The sequence below is a fragment of the Geotrypetes seraphini genome, chromosome 4, assembly GCF_902459505.1.
Source record: "Geotrypetes seraphini chromosome 4, aGeoSer1.1, whole genome shotgun sequence".
NCBI lineage: Eukaryota > Metazoa > Chordata > Amphibia > Gymnophiona > Dermophiidae > Geotrypetes > Geotrypetes seraphini.
Genome location: NC_047087.1, coordinates 8,462,468 through 8,478,451, shown reverse-complemented (window position 1 = coordinate 8,478,451; position 15,984 = coordinate 8,462,468). Strand labels below are relative to the sequence as shown.

The following is a 15,984-nucleotide window of genomic DNA, read 5'->3' as shown; positions in this document are numbered from 1 at the left end:
CTGGGGTAGCCATTGCCCCAGGTACATTAGATAGATTATGAGCCCGCCGGGACATACAGGGAAAAATGCTCAAGTACCTGAATAAATTAATGTAAACCGTTCTGAGCTCCCCTGGGAGAACGGTATAGAAAATTGAATAAATTAAAATAAATAAATAAATGATTACACGTAACTGGAAGAACTGGGATCGCCTTAACTTTAATTTTTGGTGGGCAAGTTTGTGCTTAACTTATAGATTTGAAAAAATGAATGCAGATATAATGGGTTATACTAAGAGTTTTAAGTTAATCTGGGGCTCTTTGATATCTTTTATGGATGCGTTGTAATTGGTTTTGTTTTGGGGTTTTTTTTCTGTTTGATCCTGTTGGTATATTGCACACACACCCAGGGGGAGGGAGGGTGGGAGAGAGATTTTTATGTCATGGTTTTATTCTCTTGCAAGGTATTGGTTGGGTGGGGTAAGGGAAGGTTATTATGCTATGGGGATTTTGATTGATTATAAATGCACATATGAATAATGCTATTTGTAAATACTGTACTGCATTTTTGTTAACTTTGAAAAATTAATAAAAGATTTAAACAAAAAAGTAAGAGGAAAAGAAGGCTGTTTTGGTTCTTAAAAGTAGTAGCTGAGAAGGTAAGGAATAAGGAGGTTAGCTTTCATAAACTACAAAAGATTGCAGAAAGAGAAAGACAGGCAAAAATATTTGGAAAAGTAAGAGAGTCTGGTCGAGTAATCAGGAAAGCAAAGATACAAATGGAAGAAAAAAAAGTAGATGACATGGTAAAACGGGGAGATAAGACTTTTTTTTTAGATATCAGTGATAGGAAGAAGTACAAAAGTGCCTTTGTGGGACTCAAAGGTGAAGGGGAGAAATATGTAGAAGCTGATAAAGAAAAGGCTGAATTGCTTAACAAATACAGTACTCCCCCGATATTCGCGGGGGTTACGTTCCAGGAACACCTGCAAATCTTGAAAAACCATGAATACAGTTTTTCATGGGGGAGACTGAAGAGGGCAGCAGGAGAGAGCAGCCAGAACGCCGGCGAGTGCAGGAAATCACTCGCTGTATGCTCCGACTACCTCTTCCAGCACTAAGTCGGCCTTACCAATCAGGAGCTGCGTGTCAAATTAATGGAAACACTTTGAAAACAGAGAATGGTCAAGTTTCTGGAATCTGGTGGATTACAGGACTGGAGGCAACATGGATTCACTAGAGGTAGGTCTTATCAGACAAATCTAATCAATTTCTTTGACTGGGTGACCAGAAAATTGGTAAGAGGGAATATGTTAGATGTGGTGTATTTAGATTTTAGCAAAGCCTTTGACATGTTCCACACAGTGTCTAATAAATAAATTGAGTGCCCTCAGGATGGGCCCCAAAGTGATGGGCTGAGTCAGGAACTGGCTGAGTGGAAGACGACAAAGGGTAGTGGTCAATGGAAATCGCTCTGAGGAAAGAGATGTTACTAGTGGTGTGCCTCAAGGTTCTGTTCTTTTTACCATTTTTATAAACGACTAGTGTTTAAGCCCGTTACATTAATGGGTGCTAGAGTACATGTCTGTCTGGTTTTTTTAAAATTTGTCTCTCTCTCCTTGGATGATGTCTGCCTGCCATTCTTTCTGTCTGTCTCTCCCTGGCCCCCTGTCTGTCTATCTTTATTTCTAACTCTATCCTCTTCCCTCAATCTTGCATGTGCCCTTTTTTCTTTCTCCTCCCCACTTCCTTCCAACGTCTGTTCCCCCTGTCCCTCATACTTCCATTCAGTGTCTGTCTCCCTCTCTCTACCCCTTCTATCTACTGTTCACCCTCTGTCTTGCCCCTTCCATTCACTGCCCTCTCTTCTCTTTCCATCCAGTGTCCGCCCTCTCTCTCTGTTCCATATGGCATCGCCTCCTTCCTTTCCCCTTGGTCTGGCATACATTCCTCCTTCCCTCCATGCCCTGCCATCTCTTCTTCTCTCCAAGTCATTCTCTCCCCCTCTGCTCCCTATCCTCCTTGAACTTCATCGGGCAGCAGCAGCATTCACAATTCATTGCTGTTGCCGGGTTCAGGTCTTCCTCTCTGTCGGGTAGTCTTCCTGAAAAAGAAAGTAGGCAGGACCCGCCAGAAAGGAAGGCTTGAAGCCGGCAACAGCAGCAAATTGTAAACGCTGCTGCTGCCCGAAGAAGTCAGGACTTGAAAAACCCGAGGCAGACCGCTTCTCTTCCCTCCCAGCCCAACCCCCACTGACTCGGCTCCCTTAACCTTTCCGATCCCCGCCTGCGTCGCGGGAGCGTGAAGACTGAACGCCGGCAATCGGGGTGGCGAGGACGTGGCTCAGGAGACTGTGAAGGTATTGGCGTGTGGCGGCGCTCCACGAAGCCCTCCTCCCGGCAGCCGCCACCAGCACCAATCGGGGCGGCGAGGACGCAGGCAGGGAGAGAGCTTGCCTGCGCTTCCTCCAGCGGTTGGTAAGGGCGGGAGGAGGGGAGTGGCTAGAGTGATCCCTGCCTCCGCGTTCTAAAATGGAACACGGCCACAGATCAGAAATCACAGCGGCAGGGATCACGAAGTTTCAAGAGCACATGCGCGCTCTAGGGTTTTATTATATAGGATATTGCTGAAGGGCTGTCAGGTAAGATTTGCTTCTGTGGATGATACAAAAATCTGCAATAGAGTAGACACCCTGGATGGTGTGAACAACATGAGGCAAGACCTAGCGAAGCTTGAAGAATGGTTTGAAATTTGGCAGCTAAAATTTAATGTTATGAAATGCAAGGTCATGCATTTGGGATGCAAAAACCCAAAGTTTAGGGGTGAAGAACTCATGTACACGACAGAAGAGACAGACTTGAGTGTGATTGTATGCGATGGTCTTAAGATGGCCAAACAGGTTGAAAAGGTGACTGCGAAAGCTAGAAGGATGCTAGGGTATATAGGAAGAGGTAAGGCCAGTAGGAAAAAGGTGGTATTGATGTCTCTGTATAAAACTCTAGTAAGATCTCATTTAGAATATTGTGCACAATTTTGGAGACCACATAATTTTTTTTTTTTAAATTCTTTATTCGTTTTTATAACTTACAATAAGTGTATAAGGAAATAAAAACATTTTTAACTTAAATACAAAACTTAATAATCTGCAAAAAAATCAATTTAGAATTTATTTCCCCCTCCCCCTTAATCAATAATAATCTTTGAACAAATAAAAACATATTATAGTCCCCATCCTTACATTCCTTACATTTATACAAAGACCAAAATCTACCTACCCTCTCCTCCACCTTAGACATACATATTTAAGGGGAAAATAGTATTCAATCATTACAATATTTTGTTATAGGCATCACAACATCAGAGAGAAGGCTTCTGATGCAGGTGCGGATGGCGCTAGGAGCCGCCACCCGCAGCTTTGAATGGAACGATCGACTGAGCAAGGGAGCCGGCCAGACATACTACTGCTCCACAAGGAAGGGAAGGGGGAAGAGAAATGCTTCTGCTGTTGCTGCTGCATCCAATTGGGGAGAGGGAAGGAAGACAAGGGAGAGGAGATAAACAAGAGGGAGGGAGGGAAAGGAGATACCAGACCATGGAGGGGGAGGGAGAGATGCCAGGGCATGGGGAGGGAAGGAGACAGATGCCAGACCAGGGGAAAGGAAGGAAGGAGGGAGGGAGAGAAAGGAAGGAAAGAGATGTCAGACCATGGAAATATGGACGGAAGAAGACAGAGATAGGAAGGGAAGGTAAGACATGGAAACGTAGATTTTGAAAAGAAAGCTGAAAAATTGAATATTAAGTTAATGCCAAAGATGGATGCAAGGCAGAAAGTGAAGACGGAGAAAAAAACAGTCAAAGGACAAGAAGGCCCTGGAAACTTAGTTAAAAGCACAGAAAAATAAAGTCACCAGCCAACAAAGGTAGGGAAAATGATTTTATTTTCAATATAGTGATTGAAATGTGTCAGTTTTGAGAAAGGAAAGATATTAAACTTTAAACGTGAGGGCTGCAGAAAAAATAGTTAATGTCTTATTAAAGAAATGACAATTTTGCATAAGGTAAAACTCTTTATAGTTTATAAATCTTTCCTTTAACTGTTAAAGGAAAGATTTATAAACTATAAAGAGTTTTACCTCATGCAAAATTGTCATTTCTTTAATAAAACAAGACATTAACTATTTTATCCCAGGACAAGCAGGCATCATATTCTCAACAGTGGGTGATGTCACCGACGGAGCCCCGCAGCAGACAGCCTCGAAAGCCGACTTGCTTGAAGATCTTTGTAAGAGCTTTTGAGTGCTGCACTGCGCATGCGTGAGTTCCTTCCCACCCGAGTTAGGGCACGCGTCTCCTATGAGGAACCTCAGTTCAACGTTTTCTGCGGAGCCGAGTCCTCTTCTTTTCAGCTCTGCAGCCTTCGTTGCCTTCTCTCAACGTGGCTTTTTATTATTAAGTCGCTGTGCTCGCGTTTCCATTCGTTCTTATATATAAAAAAAAACAAACAAATTTTATTCGTTTTTTCGTTTTTTTCTTTCCAGTCAGCGGCCTTTTGGCCTAGGCCTGGCCACTCACCTCATTCGGTACGTCGGACTTTGTTTTTTCTATGCCTGGCCTCTTACTGGGTTCAAAAAGTGTAGCCAGTGCAACAAGACTATTTCAATCACCGATCCTCATAGTCGGTGTATTGTTTGTTAGGGTCCTGAACATTGCCCCGACGCTTGCTTGCGCTGTGCTACCCTTCAACCTCGAGCCTTTCATCAATGCCGTGCCAAGTTTCTACAACTTTTTGACACTATGGACCAACCGCCTGAGAAGGTCTCGACCTCGGCTTCGGGGACGACCTCAACATCTAAGTCCTCGACGCCAGATTCTGCCTCCATCAAGGCCTCGACATCTTCGGTCTCGAAGGCCTTACCAGCAGCTCCTCTGAAGTCATCCTCGACGGGTTAAGTCTCCTATCTCTCCTTCAGGTACCATTCCTAAGAAGCCTCCAGAGTCTCAGGCATCCCAGGCTATGTCCGCGGTCCTGCCAGCCTCTTCGAGACCTCCAGCTAAGCGTGCCTCCAAGCATCGGGAATACTCATCCTCGAGGTCGCCCTCCTTGGAGCGCACTGCTGCACCTTCGAGACCTGATCCCTTTGTCTCGGTGCCTATGTTCGAGGACATGTTAAAAGCCATTCTGACCACTCAGATTTCCTCGGTCGTGGCTCAATTCCTTCCTTCCTCGACCCTGCTTCCTATGAGCCAGCCTGAGCAGCAGTCTGGGACTCCTGTCAAAGCACCTCGAGGCAAGCCTCGGAAGTCTCGCCGAGGAGTAGGTGACTCTTCACCTACTCCTCGGACACAGTCTCCTCCACCTCGACTGAAGCATTGCTCGAGGCATTCGAGGCATCTCGCTTCCAAGCTTCCTCAGGAGACATCTCTACAACAGAAACACTTGCCTTCTCTGGATACTGAGACTTATATGCCTCGTTTATCCAAGGTTACTGAGACTTCTTCCAAATCTAAATATAAGTCTTGCACAGCTATTACACCGGCTGCTTCTCCTCGAAGTCCATCGAGGTCGAGGACTCCTCCATCGTGACCGCCTCCGAGGGAGCCTTCTACTCCTACCTCGACCCACTCTGTTCCTCGAACCCCAGGGACCTCACCATCGAGGGTTTTTAAGCACAAACATTCACTGACTCTGCCTCATGCAGGTAGTGCAGCTTCCTCAATCACTGTGCGCCTGGATTCTGAACCTCTGTCTCAGTATTCCAGAGAGGCTTCTCCGTCCTACTCAGTAGTTCCTCGGTCTCGCACTCCTTCTCTGGAAGGTGCCTCGACCTCAAAGTATGCTTCTTTTGCTAGGTTCGTCTTCGATATAGGAAAAGCTCTTCAACTGGATCTCCACTCTGATTCCAAATATACACCTGAATACTTGGCCGACATGGAGTTGCCTCATCCACCCAAGGAGACCTTGAGGCTTCCTATGACTCCAGTATTAAAGCAAACTTTTTTAAGGAATATGGAAATTCCTTATTCCATTACAGCCATTCCATCCAAGCTGGAATCCAGGTATCGCACAGTACCTTGCAAAGGCTCATCCATCTAAACTTTACGCTGTGGTCCCTCCAGGCAGGGAGGGCCGCACCATGGACAAGTTTGGCCGTAGGTTATACCAGAATTCCATGATGGCTAACAGAATTCTCAATTATAACTACATTTCACTGCTTATTTTAATCATTTTCTCAAACTGATGCCTAAGTTCTACCCGGCTCTGGAGGAACAAAGTCTTCCTGAATTTAAACAGAATTCTGTTTCAACTTCGACTCTTCATGCTGCAAGCCACATACGATGCTTTTGAGCTCTCTTCTAGAGTTTCGGCCTTTGCAGTAGCCATGCGTCGTCTCGCCTGGCTCTGCATTGTTGATATGGATTCCAATCTGCAGGACTGTCTACCGAACTTGCTTTGCCAGGGAAATGAACTCTTTGATGATTCTATTGAAGCTGCTACAAAGCGCCTCTCTGAACATGAGCGCTCTTTTGCTTCCTTGATTCGGCCGAAGCCTAAGACTCCTCCTGCTTGGCCATACAAGCAACCACCACGTCGTTATCCCCAAAAAACGACACCAGCTTTCTCCAGGCCTCCGCCTAGAAGGCCTCCACAGCAACAACGACAGCAGAGGGCTCAAACTCCTACTGCGACTAAACCTGCTCAGTCTTTTTGACATTCCCAGTCTGAGCATACCAACCTCCCTGCATCAAAATTCTCTTCTGCCCATAGGAGGTCATCTTCACCAATTTTATCACTAATGGGAGATGATCACCTCAGATTTTTGTGTTCTCAACATCCTTCGGGAGGGATACTCGCTTCACTTTCTTCAGGTGCCTCCAGATCGCCCTCCAAGAGAGTGTCCTTCCAATTCGTCGCATCTTCCCCTTCTTCTTCAGGAAGCTCAGGCTCTTCTTCGCTTTCGAGCTGTCGAGGAGGTTCCTCTGAACCAACGGGACATGGGCTTTGATTCCCGTTATTTTCTAGTTACAAAGAAGAATGGGATTTGCGACCCATTCTGGACCTCAGAGCCCTCAACAAATTTCTAGTAAAAGAGAAGTTTCGGATGCTTTCTTTACCAACCTTATATTCCCTGATGGATCAGGGAGACTGGCTATACTCTCTGGATCTCAAAGAGGCTTACACTCATATCCCGATTCATCCAGCCTCTCGCAAATATCTTCGATTCCGGGTGGGGAATCTTCATCTACAATACAGAGTTCTTCCTTTCGGACTCGCCTCATCCCCCAGATTCTTCACGAAATGTCTGGTGGTGGTGGCTGCAGCCCTCTGTGCCCAGGGTCTTCAAGTTTTTCCATACCTGGACGACTGGCCCATCAAGGCCCCCTCTCAACAAGGGGTTATTGCAGCGGCCCAACAGACTCTTATGTTCCTCCAATGTCTGGGATTCGAGGTCAACTTTTCCAAAATCCCAGTTGACCCCATCTCAGTCTCTTCAGTTCATTGGGGCCACTCTGGACACTGTCCAACTCAGAGCGTTTCTACCTCCACCACGTCGGGATACCCTCATTCGCCTTTGCCATCAAGTGTCTCATCTCACATCAATTTCAGCAAGACAAATGATGGCTCTGCTCGGTCACATGGCTTCTACGGTTCACGTGACACCTTTTGCCAGACTTCACCTTCACATACCTCAGTGGACCCTGGCCTCTCAGTGGCAACAAGCTACCGATCCACTTTCTCAACAAATTACAGTAACTCCTTTGTTGAAGCAGTCTCTCCACTGGTGGATGCTCTCTTCCAATCTTTCCAGAGGTTTGCCGTTCCACACTCTCCCTCATCAGAAGGTTCTCACAACAGACTCGTCAACCTACGCATGGGGAGCCCATCTAGACGGTTTCCATACCCAAGGTCATTGGTCTCCTGCAGACTGTCTTTGTCACATCAATCTGTTGAAACTTAGAGCGATTTTCCATGCTCTCAAAGCCTTTCAACACTTTCTTCACGACCAGGTAGTCCTTCTCCGGACGGACAACCATGTCGCCATGTACTATGTCAACAAACAGGGAGGTACGGGATCTCACTCTCTTTGTCAAGAAGCTCTGAAGCTGTGGGATTGGGCAATCCATCAAAACATCTTTCTCAGAGCTGTCTACATTCAAGGTCAGCACAACTGTCTGGCGGACAAATTGAGTTGTCTTCTGCAACCACACGAATGGACACTCAATTCCTCGCCTCTACATCAGGTGTTTGCTCGATGGGGGACTCCTCAAATAGACCTCTTTGAAGTTTCAAGTTTATTAAAAATTTGTTTGACCGCTTAATCCAACTTCTAAGCGGTTAACATAATAAAATTACAAAAAAACAAATTAAACATATTAAAACAGGGAAGACGAATGACTTACTCAAACATACGGCAACAAAAGGGCAGATGGGGAGGAACTATAATAAGTATAGGATAGATAAGTCATTAAGGCTAAAACAGTGGGTTAGGTAAAAAATTGTCGAAAAAAAGAAAAAAGCGTCTTGGAATAGAAATGTTTTAAGAGCTATTTTAAATTTTTTTATATCTAATTCGTTACGGAGATTTATAGGCAGTAGATTCCAAAGTGAAGGGGCAGTGACAGCAAAGTTGTTGGTGCGTAAAGTATTTATTGATTTTAATGATGGTATAACTAAAAGATTTTGAGAAGTGGAACGAAGGGATTTTGTTGTTACGTACGGAATTAAAAGACTGTTAATAAAATCAGGTTGGTTATTCATTTTAGTTGTAAATGTTAAAAGTAAAATTTTATAATTAATTCTGTATTCGACTGGCAGCCAATGAGCGTTGACTAAAAGAGGGGTAATGTAATCATATTTCTTTGCCCCGCTAATGATTTGCCTCTCCCCTCAACAACAAGCTGCCTCAGTTCTGCTCCAGAATATACTCTCCCCAGCGTCTCGAGGCAGATGCTTTCCTCCTGGATTGGATGGGTCAGTTTCTCTATGCATTCCCTCCATTCCCTCTGATTCTCAAGACTCTTATCAAACTCAAGACAGAACATGCCACCATGATTCTGATAGCTCCTCGGTGGCCCAGACAACCATGGTACTCCCTTCTACTTCAACTCAGCACCAGAGAGCCTCTGCTTCTACCAGTTTTTCCCTCTCTGCTTACTCAGAGTCAAGGGTCCTTGCTACATCCCAACCTGCAGTCTCTACACTTAACAGTTGGTACCTTTCAACCTAACTGACTCTCTACAGTTCTCTCAGTCTGTTCAGGATATTTTGGTAGCTTCCAGAAAGCCGTCCACTAGGCAGTATTACGGCCAGAAATGGACTAGATTTTCTGCTTGGTGTTCCACTCGCCATATGGATCCAATGTCTATCTCCTTGGCTGCTGTTTTGGATTATTTACTTCAGTTATCACAGTCTGGATTCCAGTCTACATCTATCCGAGTCCATCTTAGTGCGATTCCTGCTTTTCATCAACCTCTTGATGGGAAACCTCTGCCTGCACACCCTGTGGTTTCCTGCTTTATGAAAGGACTTTTTAATGTTCATCCACCGCTAAAACCACCTCCAGTGGTCTGGGATCTCAATGTTGTCTTGGCTCAATTGATAAAGCCTCCATTTGAACCAATTGATAAGACTCATCTCAAGTACCTTACTTGGAAAGTAGTTTTCCTGATGGCCCTCACATCTGTTCGAAGAGTCAGTGTGTTACAAGCTTTGGTTGTGGATCCACCTTTCACAGTTTTCCACCATGACAAAGTGGTCCTCCGTACTCATCCCAAATTCTTGCCTAAAGTTGTGTCAGAATTTCACATCAATCAAGCTATTGTTCTTCCGGTATTTTTTCCAAAGCCTCTTTTTCACCCTGGAGAAGTAGCTCTCCATACTTTGGACTGCAAGCGTGCCTTGGCTTTCTACTTGCAACACACTCAACCTCACAGAACAGCCCAACTTTTCATCTCCTTTGATCCAAATAAGTAGGGGCATCCTGTCTCGAAGCAAACCATCTCCAACTGGATGGCTGCTTGCATCTCTTTCTGCTATGCTCAGGCTGGTCTCCCTCTGCAGGATCGAGTCACGGGCCACAGAGTTCGAGCAATGGCGGCATCTGTAGCTTTCCTCAGATCAACTCCTATTGAGGAAATCTGCAAGGCTGATTACTGTCTGGATACTTTCTCCAGAAGGGATGGCCATTTTGGCCAATCTGTTTTGCAAAATCTCTTTTCTTAACTTGCCAACTCTCCCTCCATCCCATTATGCTTAACTTGGAGGTCACCCACTGTTGAGAATATGCTGCCTGCTTGTCCCGGGATAAAGCACAGTTACTTACCGTAACAGTTGTTATCCAGGGACAGCAGGCAGATATTCTCACAACCCACCCTCCTCCCCTGGTTGGCTTCTTAGCTAGGTATCTGAACTGTGGTTCCTCACAGGAGATGCACGCCCTAACTCGGGCAGGAAGGCACTCGCGCATGTGCAGTGCAGCACTCAGAAGCTCTTACAAAGATCTTCAAGCAAGTCTGCTTTCGAGGCTGTCCGCTGCGGGGCTCCGTCGGTGACGTCACCCACTGTTGAGAATATCTGCCTGCTGTCCCTGGATAACAACTGTTATGGTAAGTAACTGTGCTTTTTCTGCGGCCCTCTTAAGTACCTACAAATCCAAAATGTGGCCCCCACAAAGGGTTTGAGTTTGAGACCACTGCTCTATGGCCTGAATTTCTGCAAGTCTCTACTGTTGCTAAGACTCTGCATGACTTTTCTGGGCACCCCATCGGGGAGTTTACAAACCAATCTGTTAGGGGATGGGCTACTAGACCTCCTCATATGCTGAGAGAATTCCTCCTACTCTCAGGGGGAAGACTTTGGTTCTCATGTCATTGCACTTTCTTGGAGGCTTTTGTGGGATGAGAAGTGGAGGCCTAGCTTCACTTAGGTCCTGTGAATCTCTGTCTTGATCCCTGATAGGATATCCGAGATGAAGATCCTCCTGAGAACTGTCAAAAGCACCTAGAATTACAAAATTTAGACCACCCAGAACCCTGAGGATCATGGTCTGCTGTCTAGCAGAGATTTTTGGTTGCAATTTGTCATGGTGTCCATTAGATTGTCCAGACTTTTTCCGAACATCTGTCCCTTGAAAGGGAGTCTGCTGAGAGTAGCCTTTGAGGTGGAATCTCCTGACCATGTCTGATTCAGAGCATTCTGTGGGCTGAAACGGAATAAGCCAAGACTTTGCTCATGACTCTGATGATTTCATAGATAGCATTGGCTAGATAACCCATTTCTGCTAGCATAAGCTGGGGCAAAAGCTCATCCTCTGCCAAGGTGATTCCATGCATCTTGCTATGAGAAGCGTGTACCATTGAGGCTACTTTGATCTCTAAGGCCAAAGCTTTGAACTGCCTCTCTAGGACCACATCCACTAATACTACGCATCCCTCACTTAGCAGTGACGTTGTGCTTGGTTCCCTGAGCAGCCAACAAATCCACCTTAGGCGGAGCAAATATTTATTTGACACTTCTGTGCCACGGGATACAGCCTAGACATTGATTTGGCTACCTTTAAATAGCTCTCAGGAGCATCCCAGTGATCCTTGACTAAACATTCATATCAGGATGACAAGAAAACGATGTGGGCTGCACTCTCACCCTGCTTAGGATAGAACACTGAGTGGAAAGGGCCTGTTAGGAGTCTAACTGTAACTTCAACAGGGAGTCAATATTGAGCTCTAATAGTGCTGAAGGCTTAAACAGTCTGCGTACTGTGGGATCCTCCCTTTGGTTGAGGGCCACCACTGCTTCCTGAGTATTGCTCCTGTTTGTGACCTTATATCTCCCAGCAAGGAAGACATGATCTGTGACAGCAAGGGCATTCAGACTGATCCCTCGCCCTCTGAATCCTTGTCAGAAAGGTCCACAGGATCCTGGTCAGCTGCTGCTAATGACTCTGATACAAACAGAGCCCAAGCCCCCTTGCATGACCCCTGGCATGCTGCAAGACCTCATATGAGGAGCCCGGCTATCCAAATAAGTTCTCTGCATCAAATTAACAAATTCAGGAGAAAAAGCCTTACTAGGCATCACCGAGTCCTCTTTAGGCAACTTCACCTTATGGCTCTTGGGCTCCACAGCTTCTACACTCTAACACTTAGGTATGCCACTGTTTCGGAGCACTGGGAAGAATTTTCTCATGGTAGACAGGCCCCTCCCCAGAGGTTCCTCAGCCCTAGAGACCAAAGGTGAGGCTAAGTCCGATGCTCTTATCTCCTCTTCATGTGCTATGCAGTATGTAGCACAAGCGCATTCTTCTGGCATCCATCCAATGCAAAACTGGGATGAATTAGGGTAAAAGCCTGAGGACTCCATCCCTGCCTATACTGAGGCAAAACAAGGTAATTTGAAGACTCTGGATAACTTTGGGAAAAAAATTGGGAAATCCGTAATGTCTGGCGCAGCTGTGTTTTGGAACAAAAAAAATGGCTCAAAAATGCCTTAACTGAAAGTAAAAAAAACAGAGTTTAGAGGTGGGGGACGCTAAAAAATGTGGCAGAAACCCTGAAAAACAGGGTTTTCAGAACCCCCCCAACTATCCTGCCTCAGCTCTAAGTAGTAGCTAGATCTGGGAGAAGAATCCCTGCCTCAAATCAGCCAGTCTTTCAAATGCTAAGATCTTTGGGCTGTCAGTCAGATTGATCCTCAACTTCTGCAGAACCATGCAAATGAAGGGGGGTTGGCGAAATTGCAGCTAGCACCTTTAAGAGCCCTGCAGATGCCTAACAGCCTGCACTCAAGCTCCTGAAATTCAGTAGGTGAGCTAAGCTACTAAGGATACAGAACCCAAGCTCCACAATAGATTCTGCAGGCTGGTCAGACAGGTTCCCATGGGATTAACTTACTAGCTGCAGACCCAAATTTGATGCTTCATCACACAGACAGAATTGTCCCCTCAACTAGGGAGCTCTGGTGCTCTGACAGCAGCAAAACGACGCAAAGAATACCGAGGATAAAAAAGAAATATACAGAGCAGTTCAGAAAGACTCCTTCCGGCTTGCATGCAAAAAGAAAAACTGAGGATGGGTTAGCAGAGTCCTCTGGAGAAAGAGGAGTTGAAAACCTGGAATGGTTTCCTTCTGCATGGCTCGCGAGCATGGGGAGAATACCCTACTGTTCAAAATGACACACCTATTGCACTAGAAATGATATTCATTCATAAGGTATATGATACTCAGATAAAAGGAATTTCTTTTTTTTATATATATATATATTCTTTATTCATTTTCCCATCTTACATCAAGTGTATAAATAATTAAACATAGGATTTTCTTATGTCGGAGTTTTGAAAATAAAAGCTCTAAGTTTATCCAGAAAATGGCTTTTCATATTTAACAGACTTTGGAATTCAACTTTTCAAATGTCTTGAGCCCCCCCTCCCCTAACATTAGGGTCTCCAAACCTTCCTAAAACTGAAGGCAGCACTGCCTGATAGTGGGTTTTGGAGCCCATTCGCAAAATTTCTGTCTTGGGCCCTATCATGTCTAACACTAGCCATGCGCAGAACCAGAGGCATACTGGCAGAACTGTGTGGAAAATGCAGAAACTGTACATTATCATTTTCATATTTAGAAAGCAAAACAGAAAAAAACACACACAAAAATTACTAGTGAAAGACTGTGAAAAGAAGAGTGCATAGATAACAGAGATAAAACAATTCTAACCTTCATTCTGTCATACTTGTCATCCACATCTTGCAACCATGAAATAAACTGACGAGCATTAAAACGATCTCTGACAGATTTATTTTCGTCTCCCTGCAAAGCAGACAAAAAAAAAATGATCAAACAAATTATTTAAATATATTTCTTAGAACTAGATCAGTGACCCTAAGGCAATACCCTGAAAAAAAAAAAGGACTGATGTAAGGGTTATGGGATTTGATATACTGCCTTTTTGTGATACAATCAAAGAGTACAATTATTATATGCAGATACTTTCTCTGTACCTAGTGGGCTCAAAATCTAAACAATGTACCTAGGGCAAAAGAGGGTTAAGTGACTTGCTCGAGTCACAAGGAGCTGCAGTAGGAATTGAAAATAGTTCTCCAGGATCTCAGGCCCATTGCATTAATTGCTAGGTTTTTCCTCCAAGTAATATAGAGTTTTGCACACTGGGGAATGTAAGTGCATGGAGTTTAAATACACTAGGCTCAAGCATAGCTGAAGAACCACAAGGGTGCTAGATGGAGAAATTCATAGAAATTCAGCCAAAAAACTTAATTTGTGCTTGTCTCCAGTTTAGTTTCTGTGTCAGAGGTTTGCTTAGCATAGGACAGGACAGTGGTCTCAAACTCGCGGCCCGCCAGGTACTATTTTGAGGCCCTCGGTATTATAAAGAATGATTCTTTATGGAAAACTTGTGCCTTAAGTGTCCAGCGGTCGGATTTTGGAACGTTGCTCATCTCACTGCTGTAACCTCCCACAAGCGCTTTCTTGCGTCTGTACGTGATTATCCTCTCCACTCCACAATCACATACAGACGCAGGAAAATGCTTGCATTAAGTCACAGCAGCGAGGCGGGCAACGTTCCAGAATGTAAGGTAACCATAGGAGACAGTGCAGCTTGTGCGTATGTCCGGTGCTAGAGGAGATGAGAGCTGAAGGCTGTTGCGGACACGACCACTGGACACTTAGGCCTGGATTCTGTAAACTACGTCCCGATTGTAGGCAGCCGTAGGCATCCTATAGCTTCGACACGTCCCGTGAGGTACTTAAATGTTTCGATCATGTCTCCCCTCTCCCTACGTTCCTCGAGCATTCCTGGCATTAATTAGGGGTAAAAGAGTCCCTGGACTCCATTCCCACTAGTTTTGAGACAAAACAAAGTTTTGGAGCTGTAGGAAACATTTGAAAAAAAGACTGCTAAAGGCAATCATTGACCCATGCAGTAAGTGTCTCTCCTAACCCCATCGATTCCATCTTGCTTAGCAGCCTGCGGTGTGGGACACTGTCAAAAGCTTTACTGAAGTCCAGGTACACGACGTCCAAAGACTCTCCCAAGTCCAACTTTCTTGTTACCCAGTCAAAGAAGCTGATGAGATTGGATTGGCAGGACCTACTCTTGGTGAATCCATGCTGACTGGGATCCCGAAGATTCCCTTCATTCAAGATTGTGTCCAATTTGCTTTTAATTAGTGTTTCCATGAGTTTGCACACTATTGATGTGAGACTCACTGGTCTATAATTCGCAGCCTCTGCCCTGCAACCCTTTTTATGCAGAGGAACGACATTAGCTAGTTTCTGGCTCAAAATTTAATTAGATGATTTTCTTTTGGGCATATTTGCTTTTCACCAGATAAGGTATAGCAATAATTGGGCAAGTGTCCTGGGAATGGGGCCTAGGCCCAGATGTACTAAAGTCAGCGATCGTTTTAACGATCTTCACAAAACTGGTTTTGACTGGTTGAGCAACAATCGGATTTGCTGACCCAATTCACAAAACGGCTCACCGCATGGGTTTGTGCACAATTGCTCAATGTCTGATCTGGCCATGCAAATAAGGTCATTAATATTGAAATGCCATGTAAACTAGCAAAGCGATTGATAGAAACTTAGAAACATGATGGCAGATAAAGGCCAAATGGCCCATCTAGTCTGCCTATCCGCAGTAACCATATAGAAACATGATGGCAGATAAGGGCCACGCTCTAACATGGCTTCCCAATGCAAAAAAGCACAATTACTTACCGTAACAGGTGTTATCCAGGGACAGCAGGCAGATATTCTCATGTATGGGTGACATCACCGATGGAGCCCCGGAATGGACCACTTTAAAAGTGCATTGCTACTTTAAGTCTTTAGAAAGTTTGCGATAGGCTGAACCGTGCATGCGCGAGTGCCTTCCCGCCCGATGCAGGGCGTGCGGACTCTCAGTTAAGATAAACCAGCTAAGAAGCCAAGCCGGGGAGATGGGTGGGTTGTGAGAATATCTACCTGCTGTCCCTGGAAAACACTTGTTACA

At 45.1% G+C, this 15,984-nt stretch overlaps 1 protein-coding gene across 5 annotated transcripts in view; it reads right to left on the bottom strand.

The window, feature by feature from the left end:
• ANKRD11 (ankyrin repeat domain 11) overlaps positions 1–15,984 on the bottom strand; it is a 456,185-nt gene that overhangs the window by 25,108 nt on the left and 415,093 nt on the right. For all 5 annotated transcript variants that reach the window (XM_033940962.1, XM_033940964.1, XM_033940960.1 and 2 more), the window contains one exon: positions 13,686–13,778. In XM_033940962.1, the coding sequence (XP_033796853.1) occupies positions 13,686–13,778 (93 nt within the window). The remainder of the gene's footprint in view (positions 1–13,685; positions 13,779–15,984) is intronic.